Source organism: Oryzias latipes, chromosome 5, assembly GCF_002234675.1.
Source record: "Oryzias latipes chromosome 5, ASM223467v1".
Taxonomy (NCBI): domain Eukaryota; kingdom Metazoa; phylum Chordata; class Actinopteri; order Beloniformes; family Adrianichthyidae; genus Oryzias; species Oryzias latipes.
In genome coordinates this window covers 31,614,853-31,635,300 of record NC_019863.2, presented here as the reverse complement: position 1 = coordinate 31,635,300, position 20,448 = coordinate 31,614,853, and the positions used below count along the sequence as shown (strand labels likewise).

The following is a 20,448-nucleotide window of genomic DNA, read 5'->3' as shown; positions in this document are numbered from 1 at the left end:
ATCTACTCGACCAATGAGAATGGCGCTTTTGCTCACGTGTCTGGAGCTTCTGAAGTTACAGTAAATCACAACTTGGGGGCGCTCAAACACAAAACTGCCTTGCTGAGCACACATACCAGCGAAGAAGTTAGACGCCAAGTAGCGTCTACACTGCCGCGAAGAAATAATGACGGACATTCTAAAATATCCCCGAACCAAGCACCAGTTGGAGCTACTGGTGCTTGAAATATTCATGTTTTCTTTGTATGATTCTGACAAGCGCGTAAATATTTGCTCTCTTCTTCTGAGTGAAAAGCGACTTTAAGAAGCGTAAAGTTGCGCAGCGCCACCTTGTGTACAGGAGTATTTCTGTTTACATTAAGCGCCATCTAATGTCAGGGAATGAAATTGCATGTTCGCTCGGCTCATCGTCAGCGAAAATCGCCTGGGTGTGAACATAAAAGACGTGGCGAATAACGCCTGGCGAATATTCGTCCCGGTGTGTACGGGCCTTTAGCCTCAAAAGTAAAGAGAAACTGGAGGCTTAAAATAATAATTCTTGAACTCTTTTCTCTTTTGCATAATTTCAGACTCAAACAACTTTTATACTTAACATTTAAAGAATAATGTCTAGGGGGGCAGTGGATGTCTTCATTTTAGCTAAAGATTCCTTGTTGGGTACATTAGTCACCAAGCTAATTAAAAAGAATTTGTATTTATGTGTTTTTTGCAATACTTCAGCTCAACTAGAACCTGTAGGTTGGAAGACGTTGGAAGTTGCTTAATGTTTTATCATAGCATCTGCAGAGTAGTCTGCTTGTTGTGCTCTTTAAAGTCATCAATAGGGATACGTTCAGCATTATTGTATATTTTATCAAGCACTCCTGATAGGAAAGTATAAACCTGTGCAGATAAGATGCCAGTGTCACTTAGCTGCTCTTCCCATGGTACAGAGTACTTTGTGTTATGCTCTGAGCTGTCTGAAATGTGACACTCTGTCACATCTGTACTTTTCTACAAAGGACTGGGAGACGGGCGAGAAATGTATGGGGAAAGGGGGAAATAAAGATTTTGGAGCCCCAGAAAGCAGCCTCTGGGTACGAATTGAATGGATTTCCTCTATTTGTACGTACCCACTTTTTGAGAACTGAATAGGATTCAGAGCACGGGGAGCTGGAGGGGAGGGGAAATTGAAGGGGAGGGGGGGTCGCTCAAATCATATCATCGTATAGAAATCCATCATATTAGAGGAAGGAAAGGTAGCCCCCATTAATTCTGCAAATGTATTTTGGTCTGAAGGGATCCAAGTCTGAGAGGTTTGTTTCAGCATCGCATGTTGAAGAAAAGTTAGTTTTTGATGTTTGAGCAGCTAATAATTTGCTAAATTAGATCAAAAATGATTCTAATTTCTGTCTCACGTGAATTGTTTGGGATTGGTGTTCTGGCAGCGCTGAACATCACCTTGTATCCATTTGGCAGGACACATCAGTGTCAGCATCATTCATCGCCTCTGTTGGATGGACCGCTGATGTTTTGACCCAACAGTCCCGTCAGATGATTTCCTCCACCCATTAACATGTTCCAAGGACTGAAAGTCACTCAGTAACACGTAAGGAAGAAAGAAAAATCCACAGTGGAGATGATTTTTGGGGTAAATTGTATCCTGCTGATTTGTAAAAGCATTCCAAAAATGTTTCTGCTCTTCATTTGCATACGCAGGTACCTAAAATATCTGAAAGAATTATGCAGACGTATAAAAATAAAGATAAAAGTGAAAGCTGGGGAGCTGGAACATTTGTAGAAGCTCTAAATAACTGCATTATGACTGCATTCTGTCAGAAGAAACATCCACTAATTGGCAACTCTACTATTTTCTCCATCTCCTTATTATTTCAGTTGGAGTAATTGCACCATAGAGATCAATATCAAAACAGGAGGAATTGTCAGGTGAAACGCCTTCAACAGAGAGTCGTATCTACGGGCAGATAATACCTCCCCATGTGGAATACATTTGTTTGTTTATTGATTGAAGTCTCACAGCCAAAGCACGGCCCAAAAGCTAAAAAGTAGCTCCTGTAATTCTGCTGCCAGGACCCGCCTTCACAGCACTGATAAGCAGCAACGTTTCCAATTGTGCAGCCTCCTTGTTATTACTGAATTCATCAAGTGATGCCTAAGCAGCTGTGTTCCTTTAGAGGGTGGGCCAGTCACCTCTGGTGTGTGTGTGTGTGTGGGGGGGGGGGGGGGGGGGGGGGGTGCTGTGCAGTTTAACACAAAGGTCCAGATGCATGAACAAAAGATGACAAAAACACATGCACAGGCTGTTTTGTGCTTTTATGAAAGAGGAATGATTGGTGGATTTGTGTGCAGCCGACTCTTTCTGCAGAAGTTCTGCTGAAACGCAGATACAGTTGTTTCGTCAAGCTCCATTTTGCAGCAGGTCGTACTATGAACTTAGAGACATGCCGTGCTGAATCACGGGAGTTTGTTACTTTACAGAAATCTTTAAACACAAACAAGAGGAAGAATTTCTGTGGTGCAGAAGTAGAACGTCTGATCGGAGGATTGCAAGTTTGCTTACCGCCCGTGTGTCCTTGGGCAAGACACTGAACCCCACAACGCTTCTGGTGGTTACGAGTTGTTGCCAGTGTTCGGCAGTGCAAGGTAGAAAAGGGCATTATAGGTATACTCCATTTACCATTTACGCCATTTCTCCTTAACCTTGATAATGCTGCATTTGAATGAAGAGAGATTTCTGTTGCAAATGAAAATATTTGGTTTTCAATTTTTTTTTTTCCTTTCAATTTTTTTTTTTTGCTTTCAAAAAATATTTTAGCGTTTGCCAAACACGTGTTTTCACATGCGTTGTGTCACATCTCCCTTTTTTCCTATCTTTGATTTTGCTGAGATAAGTTTCAGTTTTTTTGTGACACAGCTGCCATCAGACAGCTTCTAAGGATTGAAAGTCACTAAGTAGCGCATGAAGAAAAAAAGAAAAATCCGCAGTTGAGATCATTTTCGGGGTAAATACTATCATAATCTTCCTTAAATGATTCTCGAAAAAAGGAGCTTTTCTGAACCAAACCTTCTCTTTTCAAGCAAAACTACTTCCTTAAAATAATGTTGCAACTGAACATGTTTTGTATTACATGTACTGAGGCTGAAAACAAACAGTACTTGTGATAAAGTGAAATGTTAGGATGTTATTTGGGATTTGAACCTGAGCCATTTGGCTGTGAGGTAAGAGCACCAACCACTACACCACAGCTACTGTCATTTCAAAGCTATTAGGAAATAATAACAAGAAAAAGATTAACTGCAACTGAAAAGACACAGTAAGAGAGGAAGTGGCCACTGAAAGCACAAATCAGAAAGATTGTGTTATGTTTATAGTTTGCACTTTGAAGTGCTTGCATGCAAAAAAAAAAAAAAAGAGCAATCTTCTTCTCTAAGAAGCCTCGTGTTTACAGAAAAGCGAAACCGAAAAAAGTCTAAGCCAAAGTGGCCGGTGGAGCCGACACAACTCCTGCCAATTATAGCACATATTTGGCAGCTCGGTTAATGTTCATTTCAAACCCTGCTGGCTCCCATTCGCACTGGCATGGGCGACAGTGGGCAGGTGACGCCTGCGTGGAAACATGAAGACTTGTTCCAAAAATCAGACTTTTAGTCATCAAAACAAAGAAAAAAAGAAAACACTTAGCATGAAAGAAATTAATGCTTTATTTAAAATATAGACATAAAAGAAATAAGCATCAAGTGCTGTGCACTTCTAAGCAGGAAGAGTCCAAAATATGCTGTGTGTTGTGATCCATTGAGACTCAATCAGCAGGAAGTTGCATCACACTGCTTAGAATAACAGAACGTTAGCCACGTGTGCCACGGAGGGCTGGAGATTTGTCCTGATAGATCAATGCATATCTTTTTTTCAGGTGAATATAACTTTATTTGCTCAACTTCATTTAACAAATGGCCACATTTGGGTCATTTTTTTGTTTCATTTGCATTTTGACGCACGCCAACATAGAAGTCAGCTGCTTTCTTCCTCCCTGTGATCCTATTCCACTCACTAAAGAGAAGTTTAGCTTTTACAGTTTTCCCTTTGATCTTTTATGAATTGGAGTTAGGTGATCATATCAGGCCGACTTTTCCTGATGGAAGCCGGGTCTCCCATCTTCTCACCATCTTTAAGTGGAACACCTTTTCTTCTGAGACAAATGATGTTTTATATTTTAAAAGAAAACGTTTTGAAGAACAACTTCTCACTCTTGGACTACAGGTTACCTGTTGTATGCTGCAGAAAGGAATTAAAAACTAAAATAGGAATTGTTAACTGTTCTACCTCCAAATGATGAAGAAAAAAACAAGGTGTTCACAGCTTCACCTTGTAGGTGAAGGTTAGTAAGTGCCCCGCCCCCCAGTGAAGCCCGGTGACAGCAGGCGTTCATAAATCAGTCCTCAGTAAGCAGTGTGAATGCAAACAAGCTTCCCATTTAACCACAATTTATGTCCAACCTGGAAGTTTTTATTGTTGCAGTTCCACAAATGACCACTGGAGGCTGGTTTCTAAAAGAGGGCTGTGTCAACAGTGTCCGTTCTTAATTGAAAATAGTTCAGCCAATTCTTAGTTACATTACCAATTTGTTTCGATTTATGGGTTTAGTTTTTTATTTTCCTTATTGAGTCGCATTAAATTATAAGATTTAGACCGAATCTAAGTTCTACTCCTACCCCTCCGGCTCCCCCCAATTGTAGGGGTATTTGGAGGGATGGGGGTGTCTGCTGTGCCGCGGAGCAGAAACACATTTCTGCGTGTGGGTGTGCTCTAAAGCACATAAGTGGGCATTTAAATGTAAGCTATGACTTTTTAAAGTTATCCAACTGATGTCGGCCGTGGGGCAGCGGTAGGGCGGTCAACCCATGATAAGGTTAAGATTGCAGGTTCGATTCCCGCCTTGCACATCCATGTGTCGAAGTGTCCTTGGGCAAGACACTGAACCCCACCTTGCCTCTGGTGGGAGGTTGGCACCAGTGTTCGGCAGCGGAGCCGCCACCAGTGTGTGAATGTGTGTGTGACTGGGTGAATGGGTCTGTGACTGTAAAGCCGTGGGCCTTGTAGGTAGGAAAGCGCTTTATAAGCATACGCCATTTACCATGATGTCGTGCATTTTCTGAGCACCGGCAGCTACTCGCTAAAGATCATCCATGTTAGCGAGCAGCTGCCAGTAGGAGTGATGTCATAGAGTGGGAGTGACATGCGTATTAGAAGTACCATTTTTCTATGACTCTCCGTTTGAAGGGCTAAACGTCGGGGTAGGGAGGAGCCGGAGGGGTAGTGGAAGAATTCAGATTTGGCTTTATTTGTGCATGTTTCACCTTTCCAACAAATTTGGAAGGACTTTATTTCTTTTTGTCTATATGAAGAGATGTATGTCACTATGTTCTTGAGGTCTGTTCCAAACAAAAATACAGAATATTAAAAAAAAAGACAAATAATTTTTCTATTAATAACTTTAATTTAAAGTAAATTCTGTTTATTAAAGAGTCTTACTACAGGACAAAAAAAGCTTGTAATATTTTCTTGAAGCCTCTTTTTAAGGAACATATTAATAGATTATTTTTTTCTGATATAAAGTTTTATATTTTTGTTTTTATTCGTTGTAACATTTATAAAAGACTGTTTGTGACCTTGAAGGCATTCCTTTAAAATCTTGTATTCTTTTTTTTTTTTTATAGAATTGACTTTTATATGAATTTCATAACTAGAAAGCCCAGATAATAAGAAAATCCAAAATCTCTTGAATATTTGTAAAATATATATCCTTTTTTGAAGAATTTAGTTGTAGAAAATCACAGAATGGCAGAAATGGAAACGGAATTTTAAAAAGAGGACCAGAAAAAGAAGGAGGTTCTTTCAAAGAGCAACAAAACAAACCTAAATAATCCAAGAGAATCACAGCAAGAGAACAGAGGTGTGATGATTACAGACAGCAAGCAGGTGTGGAGAAAAAAAGCTTGAACAGGAAAGAAGACAAAACATGAAATAGAACAAAAAAAAAAAAAAAACAGAATTGAAGCCAAAAACTCCCGTTTACAGTTGTAGGTATTGAAGTTGGTGGCAGCGAACAGAAGAATCCTCCGGCGCTGAACGAGCGTGTACCGATTGTGCTACAACAACTTTCAGCTTTCTAGTTTACTTTTCCAAAAGCCAGCGTTTGGTGATGACGTGATCCGCCTGAACAATTTTTGAATTTTATGCTAATCAGGAAGTGTTCAGTGTTGCAGTTCCTTTAAAGACCACCGGAAGCTGGTGTCAGAGCCGAGCAATTTCTCATTGATTCCCATGTCAAGACGTCAAAAAAATAAAATGTAAGCGCAGTGTGTTTGCGTGTGGGGGTGAATACATAGTGTCTGATTTTGTAAGAGCTCATAATTGTAGATTAGTTTTTTGTTTTTGATTGGCAGCAAAACTTGTGTTACTCTGACCCGCCTAATAAGTCACAGATGAGGTGGGAGGAGCCAACTCCCACTTCTAGTTACATATGAGTCACACCTTGATATGGATCTGCATAGAATAACTATAAAATACACGCACACACACTCGTTCTCACAAAAACAAAAGCAGTTTTGCATTCCGCCGAGGACGATTCGATAAATTATGCATGCATCCTCACAGGACGCACACAGGTCTGCTCACAACAACATACACAAACTCACACAAAATGCACTCAACCTCTACAGACAAACACTCACACGGGCCAAACTCAAGACTGAATCAGAGCAATTTCAAGGGTGAATCAGAGCAATCTGGTCATCCTAATTATGGTGTGTGGTGTGGGAAACTGGTAAGGCACTTGAGGAAAACTCTAATCAAGACCCCAGGCAGCGGGGTGCAGTGATGGAGTGGCTCTCTACATCTGCGGTTAATATGAAAGCATGAAATTGCAAATTCATGACCCTCAAATGCAGTGTGTGCATCATCTCTGAGGTCAGCCCCAGTCATTTTCTGTGTCCGTGCCCCCTCAAACTCAGAGGAATGGAGCTTTGCCCATGGGAATCGTAGGTGCTGGATCATGAGTCAACGCATGTGAAGCAGCAGGTGTAGTAGGGCATGGCAGTTTATGTCCTTTTCCTTCTTATATGTGCATAAAACATAATCTGGAGGTGCAGTTTCACTGCAGCTTTTTTACAGAATCAAATGTGCCGTAAGTCTCTAAATTTGTTGCTATCCGTAGCTTGATCACTTGACGTTTTACTGCGAGTTGAAGTGTTTTTGTCATTTAGTTTGGTTCAATGTGTCTTGAAATGAGGCTTAAAAGCTTGGAAACAAAAGTCTTATGGCAGAAAATGTTCATTCCAGAGATAATTTGGATTGTGTTTCATCCATCTATTCACCTTCTGCTTTGTAAAGGAGGACAGTTTACCCGTCGCTCTCATTGTTAATCATCATGAAAATATTTTGTATTCTTATTAAAAGAATACAAAATATGATGAGATAAAAAAATGAGATATGTGCGTAGTAAATATGTCGCTGTCCTCAGTAGCAGCTATCAAACAGATAAGTCTGCAAGCTACCAAAGTTTTAAAGTAGGAACTTTTTATATCTCTCTTTATATCACTTTTTAAATCTAGTTAAAATCTTAATCTGATTTTAGGTTTGAATCTATGAAATAAATAAAATAGGTTTGGGGAAATAATTACTGTTTTCATATTTATTTAACTTAATCCCCCACATGGTGAAGTCAAGCCTTTATCAACTATGTATATTGAATAATGTTTTTGCATTAAAAGATTTATCTTTCCAATGATTCCTTCAGCTTCTCTGCAGATCGATGAGAGATGTGAGGAAAACATTTCTCTACACAGTTTCTAGATGCAGCAGACATGACCCTGGTTTTGGAAGAATTCAAATTGATTCAGAAAAAATAGTTTTTATTGGTAAATATTTGCAAATGTTTCACTGCATTTTTGTCAACTTTTTATATTAAAACTACAGAAATTATCTTAAAAAGAGGGGGAAAAAATCAGTTTAGAGACAGATAGCAAAAAATGGAAATTGCCATTAATTCAAACTACTTTACTTTAAAAGTCTAAACTTGTAATGACATAAGAAGGACTGATGTTGTATTTATGTTCCTACATCTAGAAATTCCTATAGAAAATGTTCTTTTTGGATCAGTCGACAATTATTCATTTAATAAAATAGAACGAACACACTGCAGTGTTGGTGCTCACCGTTTCATTGGCAACATAAATGCTTTTCGTTTAAGCCGAGCCTCAACAAAGACTTTTATTATTTTTAACTTTTTATAATTATTGTATGTCAAAATAAAAGGCAATTATGCAACAACCAACTGGTTTCTATACTTTCAGACTAAAATCGGATCATTCTGAAGCTTCTCTTGACTGAAACAACTATAAATCAGTGTTTTTTTTGTCACAGCAGTACCTCAGGTTTATATAGATTAATTTTAGTTCAACTTACTTCACACATGTTTTCTGCATTAGAACACTTTATGCACAACTTTTAAAGGACACTTTTCCATTTTGCTGCTGACTTTGCAGAGATCACTCCTGTTTTGTGCAGAAAAAAAAAGACATTTACAAAAACTGAACATGTTTTATTCACTTTTCTGCTTTTGTGTGAAATTGTTATTTCAGCTCTGAGACCAGAAGGACAAACTGCAGTCCACCCCCCACACCCCCCCCAAAAGCATGCCATGCCAATTACTAAAATATATGTTTATGTTCAATTTTTTTTCAATTCAATTTTATTTGTCTAGCCCAAAATCACAACAACAGTCGTCTCGATGGGCTTTGAAGTAAAACATGAAATCAAAAGGATCACGAATACAAAGAGTTCAATAGAAAAATACTAAAATGAACTAACAAACTGACTAAGCTATACTGGCATCCCTGCCCTTAGACCCCCCTTCGCTTGAGCATTTTCTTTCTTTTCTGGTGCAAGGATGTGCTAAAAAAAATGTACACAACAATAGGAAACCATGTAAGATGGATTTTGTTGAAAGCTGAGATAATTATATGCTTGTAATAAAGTGAGAGTTCACTGTTAATGCATTTCTGCTGTGCAGTTGCTTTTAACATCTACCTTTGAGATTAAGTAGGCTTCACTTATAGGGTTTACTAAAGAGATTTCTGTTCCTAACCTTTATTTCAATGTATGGAGGACAAGTTTAATCTGCTTAACACTTTTTACCATTTTAATGTAAAAAAAACACTATAACTTAATGTTTAAATTGCTAAAAAAAGAACTCAAAACATTCCCATTGAGGCCTTAAATCCTTCATACCTGTTACTTTTATTTAACCAGCGGATTTCTTCTTATCTAAAAATGATTTATTTATGTATCTATTGATTTATCTACTTTTTTGTTTGTTTGGTGGTTTGTATTGTCATTTGTTTTTCTCTTTAGCTGCCATTAACTTCTCCTCCATTAAATTAATAAAGTTTAACTCAATTTAAATTCAAATGACAAGCATCTTCCACAAGGAAAAAAAAAAAAAAGTAAAATCCACTTTTATTTACATTTGAAAATCAAGTAGCATGTCCAAAAATTGTATCTTTATTTTGAAATGTCAAAAATATGCTTATTTGCTTTGAAATAGTCCATTAGTGCATGGGTGGATAAACTTCCTGACTCATGGGCCACAAAGGGTTCTAGAATTTGACCAAGGGGCTGGACCAGGACCAGATGGGGGGGGTGATTTAGTAATCCAACTTAAAAAAAGAAGAGAGGAAAAAATATCAAGCAGTCTGGACAAAAATATGCTTTAGTTTTGATTGAAAATTGACATCTTAAACAAGGGAACAACGTGAGCATCCCCCTCACTCTGTGTGTGTGTGTATGTGTGTGTGCGTGTATGTGTGTAATAAAAAGGTACAATTAAAATAGGTGGACCGGGGCGATACAGACTCCTTCATTCTTCAACAGCGGAATCCGATCGCCCAAACGAGACGGTTTTTAAATGTCATTATACTATAAGGACATTTAATTCTACTATTTACTGCAGCAGGGAAAAAGGAAAAAAAAATGTGTGACGTAACAGATCCAACAGGTGGTAAAAATAACAAACTAAGACTGTAAGAGTTTACGGTTTGTAAACGGAGTTGCTCTTTAAAGACCTTTTGCTGTAAAAAAATTCATTCTGCTTTTTTTTCCCCATCAAAACCAGAGATTAATTAATAACTAACTGGATGTCTTGCATGGCTTTGCAGTTCTGTACTGTGATTAACACCTTTGTGAGCAATCGAGTGATCATTCTAGAGTTAGAATGGAAAGCTTTATGAGTGTTACGCTTGTGAAACGGCACAGAGACAAAACACCATTGAGAGAATCGCATGTATTCTTAGGTGAGGCGTTTTCTAATGTATGCCAGGTTTACTTGATTACTTTCCATTAAATTCTGATATAAAGTTGCTTGTTTTTTTCTCTTTCAAAACAAAAGATTTGTTTGAATCTGGCCCCAAAAAAGGTCAAGGAAATAAAAAGTCATCCTTCTGTATTTCTTTAGTCCATTTTACGCAGAAACAGGCATCCATGGCCGGTCATTTGTCTTGCTCATAACCGCCCCATCAACAAACCTTACATGTCAGCTTGAAATATGATTTCTTCTGGTTGTCCCTGAATGCGGCGTATAGCATATCGACATTTGTGGAGCTTGTGGCCATCTGGCTGCAGGCATTTGATGTAGATTTTCTCAAAGGCTTCCTTGGGGATTGTCGATGTGGTCTGGGAATGAGAACTCAATGATGGATATTTCTCCACCTCAAGTGGCTCTCTTTGGCCCAGTATAATTTTACAGTCTCATTTTACCCCCATGCTCTGTAAATTAGGGTCTCATAAAAAAATATCTATATCGCAGCTAAGCCTCACTGACACATGGATCAAGAAATCAGTCCGGCACTGGGGATTTGGGGGTGAATTCTTGTCAGTGCCTTGTGAAATGCGGGCCTGCTATGAGAGGGGCGACAGATGCTGAGGAGAGGTGGAACGTAGACAGATTGTCTGCCTACACTTCTCCCCTCACACAGAAAGCATTAAGTAAATATGAGGCTTAGGTATGAGGGTGTCAGTCCCCACATTATTAATGCTGCAACTGATGCAGGTCAGGTCCCATCTGCCCCAGTTTGCCGCCAGAAAGATTGTAAAAAAGAAAAAAGCTTTTGGGTTTTTTCTGTCCCGGCAACACGTCCCTTCTGTCCCTCTTGTCCTTATTATAAATCTAAAGATTTAAGTCCAATGAGACAAGTCCCATCCTGCCCGACATATACCTCCAGTCATATGGGAGCAGAGCACCACGGTTCTCCCAAGTCATTGTCTATCTGCTGGAAATCTGTTGTAGGTCATTTTTGCTACATCTTCCTCCTTGTAAACCTTGGGGATGTTATTTCTTTCTTCTTCATGCCAGTGCTTGCTGCCGTGTTCATTTGTGGTTGATGAACTGCCGTGAAGGACACCTGTTGATGCTCGGTCATGTATCAATTACATCCAGACGACGACACAGAATAATCATCTTCTGTTTTCAAAGCCCGCTGACCAGTCCGAGCGCTAGAGATGTTGTAATGCATTTTAAATAACATCCCTGTGATTAATGGGCTTCAGGACCGGGGAAATTGTCCAGCGTGACACTTGCTTTTGTCTCCGCGTGTCATCCTCTTCCTCTTCTTGACACTTGGCGGGAACTCCTCCAGCGGCCGGTTGGCTGGCTGGCCGAGACGCTGTGATGTGAGCAGACAGCGCAGTAATACGCCAAGCAAATTAACAGAGAGGGGCGTAAATGCAAAAGCACATTGTTTTTTTCCTCCTTTACATCCACACTGTACGGCCGATTTGAAAAGAAGCAGACCCAGGTCTCTGTGTTGAGGCATTTCAACCCCTTTTTCCCCCCTTTTCCTCTAGAGAGGGCTAAACTTTGATTGTTTTCAAGTCTCCCTGACAGTCCTGCTGCATCCGCCTCCCTCTCAAATAGGAAACACAAGCTGGTTCATGCAAGTCATGATTGCACAGAACTTTTTTCACTTTCCCCCCTCAGACAGATCCATGCATTTAAATTTGAGTTTGTCTTTACAAAATCATGAATTTCTATACACCTCTTGGCCGGTAGCAATCCAAAATCAGGAATAAAGCGGCAGGAGGTGGAGTTCTGTAGGTTTAGTCTCCGTGATTCACCAGGCATGAGTTGTTGCAAGCAAAGTAGGGAAGGAAGTGCTTTTCATTTTAACAAAAAATTGTGTGCACCCTGACTTCCAATCAGATCTGTGCTCTGCTTTAATTAATTGAATTTGCATTAAAAAAAATAAATCTGTTTTTTGTTATGTTACATGGAATTAGTTACACAATAATTTAGAGGCGGTCAACAACAAGATGCAGCGAAAGAAGCAACGGCAGAGGTCAAATTAATTTGGTTTAACTGTTTTTAAGAGCAGAAATATAATTCAATTCAGTTTTATTTATATAGCCCAACATTACAACAATAGTTGTCTCAATGGGCTTCATACCAGAAATACAGTAAAAGAATGTAGTATGGTCACGAGATGGTTTTATTATTACCACTCTCTTTTTTAAACAATGATAACACTTTTAATAACCTTAGAATATATATATTTTTGATTTTACTAATTGTTCCTTTTAGTAGTTGCAAATTAACGTGTTATTTTCATGACTGAATAAAGAACTGTTCATTAGTTTTAAATTAGAGTCTGATTCACATCATCCTTTGATCTGTTTTCAAACCCTTCCCAGCGTTTTTTTAATTATGATTATGCCGTTTAAACAAAGACCTGTGTCGTTTTCTAGGACGTAGTTTCTGCAGAGCAGCAGGAGTTCATTAGAAATTCACCTCTGAGTTGTGGATGGGACTGTTGGCATGGAGCAACCCCGACCCCCCTTCCCCTCAGTGTCGCAGAGAGCTCAGAATATTTTGAGTGAATAAATACTCAAAAATTACATTTTTATCTTAATATTCTTTATATATATATTTATATTTATTCATCATCCGAAAAAAGTCACAAGTCTTGTTAAAAACACCCAAGACCGGATTTTCCTCAGAGTGGGTTTGCATTCTTTGAGGCACTGACTAAAGAGCAAATTTAGTTTTACATGTGACGATGACAAATATATCTACATGGATGACATTTAAAGTCTGTATTGAATAATACTAATTGAAAGTGATAGAATTTGAAACTCATTTGCAGTTTTTCCCTTTCGTTTTTCTAACTAGTATCCCATTTCTGTCACAGATTGGCTCATGAGTGTGAAGTGGTGGCTCTGGTTTTAGTGGAGCTAAAGTGTTGTTTTTTTCGGGTCCCACTCAAGCATCTTCTGGTCCGTGCTCTTCCTTCCCATCTCGGTTTGTAATTTGCACTCCAAATGCAGACGTGGACTCTCTTTTGCATACTGATGATTTTTCAACTCGTGTCCTTCTTTCACAGTCTCACAAAATGTATACCCTCTTTATACCAAACGTGGTGCTGAAGGATAGGCCTTATTCACTATTTCTGAATCAAACCCATGTTTGTGTTAAGTTTTGTGACCCTATTGAAATAAATTATATTTGTTAGAAACTGCTAATAGAAATGTTTGCTGTAAAAGCTTTTCAGAAGACGATTCATGGAGACAAAGCATGAAGGACAAATGCTTTGTGAACATGTTGCATGCATTTAAAGAGGCAAATGTTCTGGCACAGCAGCACTATTTGGCTTTTGTCAATTCAAAATGACATATGTCTCTCTAAATTTATGTGTTAAAGAGTAGGAAAGTAAATGCAAAAATAAAATAAAAAATCATGGGTTTAAGGTGAACTCGGAGGGAAAAAAAGACAAGTTTTAGATTCCAGACGTCACAGTTCTCCTTTTTTATGGTTCCAGCTAAGTTTCTGTTTTGGCCGTATCAAAGATTTAGTTGCATGAATTACCTACATTTTATTAACTGAGGCTCAAAAGTCAATTTACATTTACCTGAGTTCAGGAAAAAGTAAAGACATTTTTTTAGAGCAAACAACAAATTTAGACTTTATTTGTGCGTCTTCTTTTCTTTTCGGCAATCCATAACAGTCATATCTGCCGGCTGGGTTTTGTTTCCAGGTAAAAGGAAGAGAAAGTGGGCGAGTTAAGTTTGTCGTCTAGTGCTTTATTTATTTATTTTTTCCCCCCCACACAGTGGAAGTCTTTCCCTTTCTTTTTCACAGCTCTCTTCCCATTGGCTGTGGTGGGTTGTCTGTCATGAACCCTTTAATAGCAGAGATTTCACACTAAATATCTGCACCCCTGAAACGGGGGGGTGCAGGAACGAGTACATCAGAGGGACGGCTCATGTTGCCTGTGTTAGCGACAAAGTCAGAGAAGCCAGACTGAGATGGTTTGGACATGTTCAGAGGAGGGATAGTGGATATATTGGTAGAAGGATGTTGGAGATGGAGCTGCCTGGCAGGAGGGCAAGAGGACGGCCAAAGAGGAGATATATGGATGTCTTAACAGAGGACATGAAGTTGGCTAATGTTAGGGTAGAAGATGTTCATGATAGAGTGAGGTGGAAAAGGATGATTCGCTGTGGCGACCCCTGATGGGAAAAGCCCAAAGAGAAAGAAGAAGATCTGCACCCCTGAAACCTCTTGTAACTCTCTGTTTATGCAATTTCCCTAATTCCAATGGGTTCTACTCTCTGCATCAGAATCAGCCGTTTCGCGTTGATTACATCAACACCTTAAAGTGTTGAATTTCAGCGCGAAGACGCTTTTCTCCGTTTCAGAATTAGTCGGAATTATGAAAATTGCATAAACGATTGGAGAGTGACGATAATTCAGTGAACGTCAACACTGGAGCTAAAGCTCCCCCCTTAAAGGGTTAACTGCACAAGTGAATGTAATGAAAAATAAATGTAACTACTCCTTAATGTTAAATAACTCATTATTTATTTATTATAACATTTTAAAGTGACAATTACAGTTGCATGGAAAACATGTTTTCTTGTTATTCTACCATAAATCCTTTTAAATTTGATTCTGTCCGGTTAGGTTATATTGACAGTGTTTGAGTCCTAATGTATAGTTGCCCAATCCGATATTTCAAGTCTACTTCCCCCTAGATATGAATAAATACACACCAATTTTTATTTTTTATTTTAAGAAATTTAAAATTTGTATGCTTTTGCGGGCCACATAAAATGGCATGGGGGCCACATTTGGCCCGTGGGCCTTGAGTTTTGACACGTGTGCCCTAAAAGGGGGCAGCTGAGAGAGGAAGAAGAACATAAACTTTGCTTGGAAAACATTTATACTTTAATAAAAATGCTTTATTTATGCCAAAAAAGTATTCTAGAAGTTTGTGTGAGTCATTCCTAATATTTCAATGAAGCTGCAGAGAAATCATGGATGAGCTTGAAGCAAGCTGGGACAATTGTCTGTGGCACTCATTTGTGCAGCAGGGGTGAAGTATGAACCTTTTTCCTGCACATTTTATGTAACATTTTTGGAGAATTTGCTCCAGAATCAAACCCATCACAGAAACCGTGGCTCTGCTGCCCCAACCAGATGATGGGCTGCAGATCTATGGAGTGATATTGTCACGGTGTGGGGTTGGCTCGAGAGCCGGTAGGACCCAGATGCAGAGGCGGAGGCACGAGGATCAGGGACTAGTGGTTTTAATAAACAAAACCGAACACAAAGCGCTGCAGATCAGGTTTTCAGAACAAAACAAAACTTACTTGATGTGGCGAGGAACATGAAATGAGAGCGTGGCGAGGACCAAGGAACTAGACAGCAAGACATGAACACCAAGACAGAGTTAATGGACCAGCACAGGAGGAAGGCAGAGACAAGACTTAAATACAGACAGGGCAGACAAGACACAGGTGAACATGATCAGGGCAGATGGGGACCAAAGGAAGTAAAACTCAATAAACAAGACAAGACAGGAAACCTTTCAAAATAAAACAGGAAACAGAACCAAACAAGACAGAACAAGAACTAAGACGAAAAACAGACATAACAAACTAAAACCATGACAGTTATCTATGGCACCACGTTGCAGACGAAACTTTCTAAGTTGGAAATATTAAATCTTTGCTTTAACTTTTTTTTTGCCTTTAAAATTTTATTTTTGCTATTAATTATTTTGTTAGTTTTTTCCTTTACACAAATTTTTATGCTTTAAAAAAAATGTTTGCGTTTGCAACACAAATCGCATGCTTTGTGTCTCATCTCACTTTTGTCCTATCTTTGATTTTGCTCTCAGAAGTTTCAGTTTAGCGTGACGAAGCTGCCATCAAACAGCTGCTGCTTGATTTAAAATGTCTGCAGCAGAAAAAACATCTGAGCTTCGACTGTCCAGCCGAAAGTTACATTTTATTATGATAAAAAATTGTATCTGAACTATTGTTTTGTTTTCATCAATACATGTTGAAATATAAAGAAAAAATAGCACCTTTTTTATGAGTAATTTTCTGTTTCACTTTGGACAAAAGCACACAAGTTCTTAAAAATAAGACGCTGTAAAAATGAACATAAAGTTAAAAATGCTTCTTCTGTTAAATATATTGAGTCTACTTTTGTGAGCCATCGTTCTTTTGCTTTTTACTGCTGTTAATCTATTCCAAAACAATTGTGCAGCATAAAATAATATGCGCTTTAAATCACTTTTCTTTTTTCAAACAGGTCTCAAAGAAAATCAAACGTTTTACAAATATTTTGCTCTGGAAAATTTGTGAAAGCAAATAAATGAAGTAAAACAAAACATTTGAAAGCAGAAAAAAAAGAAAAAGGTAAAAGCAAGGAAGCATTTGAAAGCAAATATTTAATATTTTCATTGCGAGTTAGAACGTTTTGTGTGCAACGTGATGGGATAAATGTGGCTCCATACAGATATGCTCATCACAGTCACACGTCAGGAAGACATCGTCTGTTAACGAGGAACTAGCAGCCTTTTTCTCTTCACCTTTGTATCTGCAACATTGGCTGAAGAGGCACTGGACTCAGGTCCATGTTCTTCTAGTCCTATGTGTTTCTGAGGACTTCAATCCTAGTATTATAACAGGGTCATAAAGCATAAACTCTGGTCATATTTACCAGATGTTTACCTGATGCTTTTTAGTCTTTAAATCACTTTTGCAAATACTCTGAATCTCTGTTTTTTTTTCCAGGTGTTCTTCTCCTTAAGTGAGCTTCTCTCTTAAGCACACACGTCCAGTGTCATGTTCATGCATCACAACAAATCCCAAAATACAGTAAAATAGGAGAAATGATCACATCTTTCTGGCCTCAGACTGGTGTGAAAACTGTCAACATCAAGATTTCAGCTAAATAAACTTGGCAAACAAACAAAAGACGAAGGAAAAGGAAGATCTGACGGACTGGAGCGGCATCGCTGCCACTTCAGCAGCTCTGTTGACGTCATTTCAGTCCAATTTCACACAAAAAAAAGAATTGGGTGAAATATTTGCTGTATCTATCCATACAAATGGAAGCAGGAGGCACACATTGTAGATAAGTATATACATTTACAGATGCCATTTCAAGTCCGGCATAGATAACTCAAATGCACAGTTTTGTAAAGATTCAGCTTCCATTTAGCTTGTTCAGAGATGGATCCTGTTCTGGAGCACAATGCGTCGCCTTTTTCACGCAACTAATCCAGAATGTTTACCTTCACGTCTATGGGCGGTGAAAGTTCACCTATCCGCCATCGTCTTCTGACAGTCCTGTCACATGTTTGCACACACACACCCTATAAACGTACATAGCCAGAGTGATCAATTCCTTATAGAGCGGGAAAAGCTTTTAAGGTATTAAAAGGAGGGCTGGAGCCTCTTATAGGAAGGAAGAGAAGTCTTGTGGGTTAAGTTCTTATTCGCTTTATGTTTTCAGTAAACAGTCTTAAGAGTAAACTCTGAGTGGATTCACTGACTAAAAACAAACCCAGCAAACCAGCTCGATAGAACTTCAAATGAATGTTTTTCAGGCTGCGTTCTGCTTTGTGTTTTCCTGCTGTCCTCCGCCTGCTTACAGCATTAAACTGCCCATGTCTAAAGGAAATAAGAAGTGATATCCAGAGACGTGGATCAATACTTTTTTCTACACTGTAATAGCCATGAAATTTGATTATTTAATTTCTTCTCGGGACTTGAATCAGTACAAAAACTGCCTTTGACATTCTGGTGTCTTTTTTTGGGCCGCATAGATAAAACCAAAAGGGATCAGCGTGATCCTGATGATCTTTGTGATCCGCTCAGTTGGTGAGCCCTACGTCATCTGACTGCTTTTGTGGTGGAAAGCACCCATGTCATTAGAGGAACTGAATTATTTATCAGTTGTTTTAAAAGCAGAGATGCAGAATCCATGTAAAAGACAAAAAAAAAACAAAATACTGATAAAATATAAGGGGATTATCAAACCTTTAACAAGCGGGAAAGAGAGATCTGCCGTTTAATGAAGTATGAAGGGCTTACACTCCATCATCACAAAAAAACATCTTAATCCTCGCCGAGGTTGTTGTGTTTGCAAACACAGTGTGCTGCACACTTGGTTTTGGGATTAATCATGTCAAATATTTTGCCACGGCACGTTGCTGTCTTAGACAAACACAGACACACACACACAAGGCAGATAACAACACAATCAGTGTGCAGTTTCCTGAACTAACTCGATCAGAGGGGCTAATTAGTATTATTTTTTTGGCTGTATTAACCCCAAACCTTAAAGACCAAAGATGTCGAGTAGCATCCCCTGAATAACAATAAGTACATTGTTGGTGTTAGACGACATCTAGGAACTTAAGAATCTATCTATCTATCTATCTATCTATCGATAGATATCATTTTTCTGATTCAACCTTCGGAGTTTTTAAGAGGATTATTATTTATTTTCATTAGTTTGTTTGCAGACCTATTGGGCTTCAGGGGTCGATTCCTTTATTTGGACTAATCTGGACTCATGCTGACACCAACAAATCAATACTCCTCCTTAATAGCATCATAAAAATGTTGTTTTTTAGTGAATAATCTTTGTGATAAATAATAATTTAATGTATGTTTATAGGAAAGTTTCAAAGGAATTCCAAGTCATGAATGCCTGGAAGGAAGTGGAAACAGGCAAAAACACAATCTGTTAACATTTACTGTCATTTTTTTTAAATATAGTTATCAGTGTTCCAGATCTCCAACGCTCTAATATTCTCTTGCATTTTTTATTCAGACTTTTCATATTTGGCGCATCCCTATGCGAGCGTGATCGGTCAGGCGCAGACACCTCAGACGGCTTATCATAGTCCAGGTTGAGACGGGCTTGTCGGTAAGCTAATGGAGTGTCCTAAGGTTAATTTACAACCATATGAAATCCATCAATAAGCAATTAAGAGCTGTAGAAACACACAAGCACCCGGGCCAGCAGCTAAATCCCCATGAAAACCCCCACCTACTTTTCAATCAATTAATTGCTGTGGCATGCCTTTAAAAAGCATTTACACATAAAATTGGCACATGAGAGACACGCTGCTGCGACTGTGACTTTTTTTATTGCCCCGCTTGCCTTCCATTCTTTTGCAATTGTGAGTTCTGAAGAGATTCTTCTTTCACCTCATAACATCCTCAACAGATTGCACAAATTCTGATTCTGATTAGAGCTTGAGCCCATTGAAGTATTCAGAAGAGCTCCCGCTGCTAAATCCAGAGGGAAATAATATGTCAGGCAACTGTTAAATTCCTGTGAACGATAGACGATGAAAGGCTTCTGGAGGAAAATGCGTGGAGAGCTCGTCAGGTTGCGCTGTGAAAAGGGCTTTTCACGTCCTACAGTCATAAAAACTCGAAAAGGACGGCCATTGTTTGCCGCAAAGCCACTAATTCAGGGGGGGGGGGGGGGGGGGGGGGGGGGTTCAGATGAGTTCTGACCGAATCTGCCGTGCGAAAGCAGAACCACAGATCGCGTTCTGTAGATGTGGGAGAATTGTACCCCCCTCCCCCCCTCAGAAGTCTACCTCACATTTACCCTCTTCACTACCGTGACATGCTCTCTGGATTCCCTGGAGAGATCTTGATAGCAGGTTTGTGATATGTATGCAATCTCACACTTTATCAGCCCCATCCGACTTCCAGGAGCCCTGGGGAGCTGAGAGCATATTATCCCAATCATTTAGTTACCGTTTCAAGTGGATATTTTCAGCAGATTTCTGCCTTCTTTTGATATAAAATTTGATAAAGCAGGTGCGTGGATGTTCTTTTTCTGCCCTCTGCCTTTGCTGTTACCCTACAGTGCCGTTTCCATCTGTAAACCCTTCCTGAGGTTTCATCACGCATGGTGGGAGGCTCCAGATGTTTGTGAAAAAGGATATTTTGTAACAGAACAGAGATGTCTGAGCTTGCACTTTGCATCCAGTATTAGGATACTGTTTCACAAAGCTTCTCCTCCTCCATCCCCTACAGCACCTCCAAACAACATATCAGTGATGGCAGAGAACTCT

At 39.1% G+C, this 20,448-nt stretch overlaps 1 protein-coding gene across 1 annotated transcript in view; it reads left to right on the top strand.

Moving 5' to 3' along the window:
• The window catches only part of LOC101166218 (immunoglobulin superfamily member 21), a gene marked incomplete in the record, with an annotated part of 226,269 nt that overhangs the window by 163,785 nt on the left and 42,036 nt on the right, over positions 1 to 20,448 (top strand). Inside the window, 1 exon segment of the mRNA XM_023955299.1 lies at positions 20,411 to 20,448. Within this exon segment, the coding sequence (XP_023811067.1) occupies positions 20,411 to 20,448 (38 nt within the window).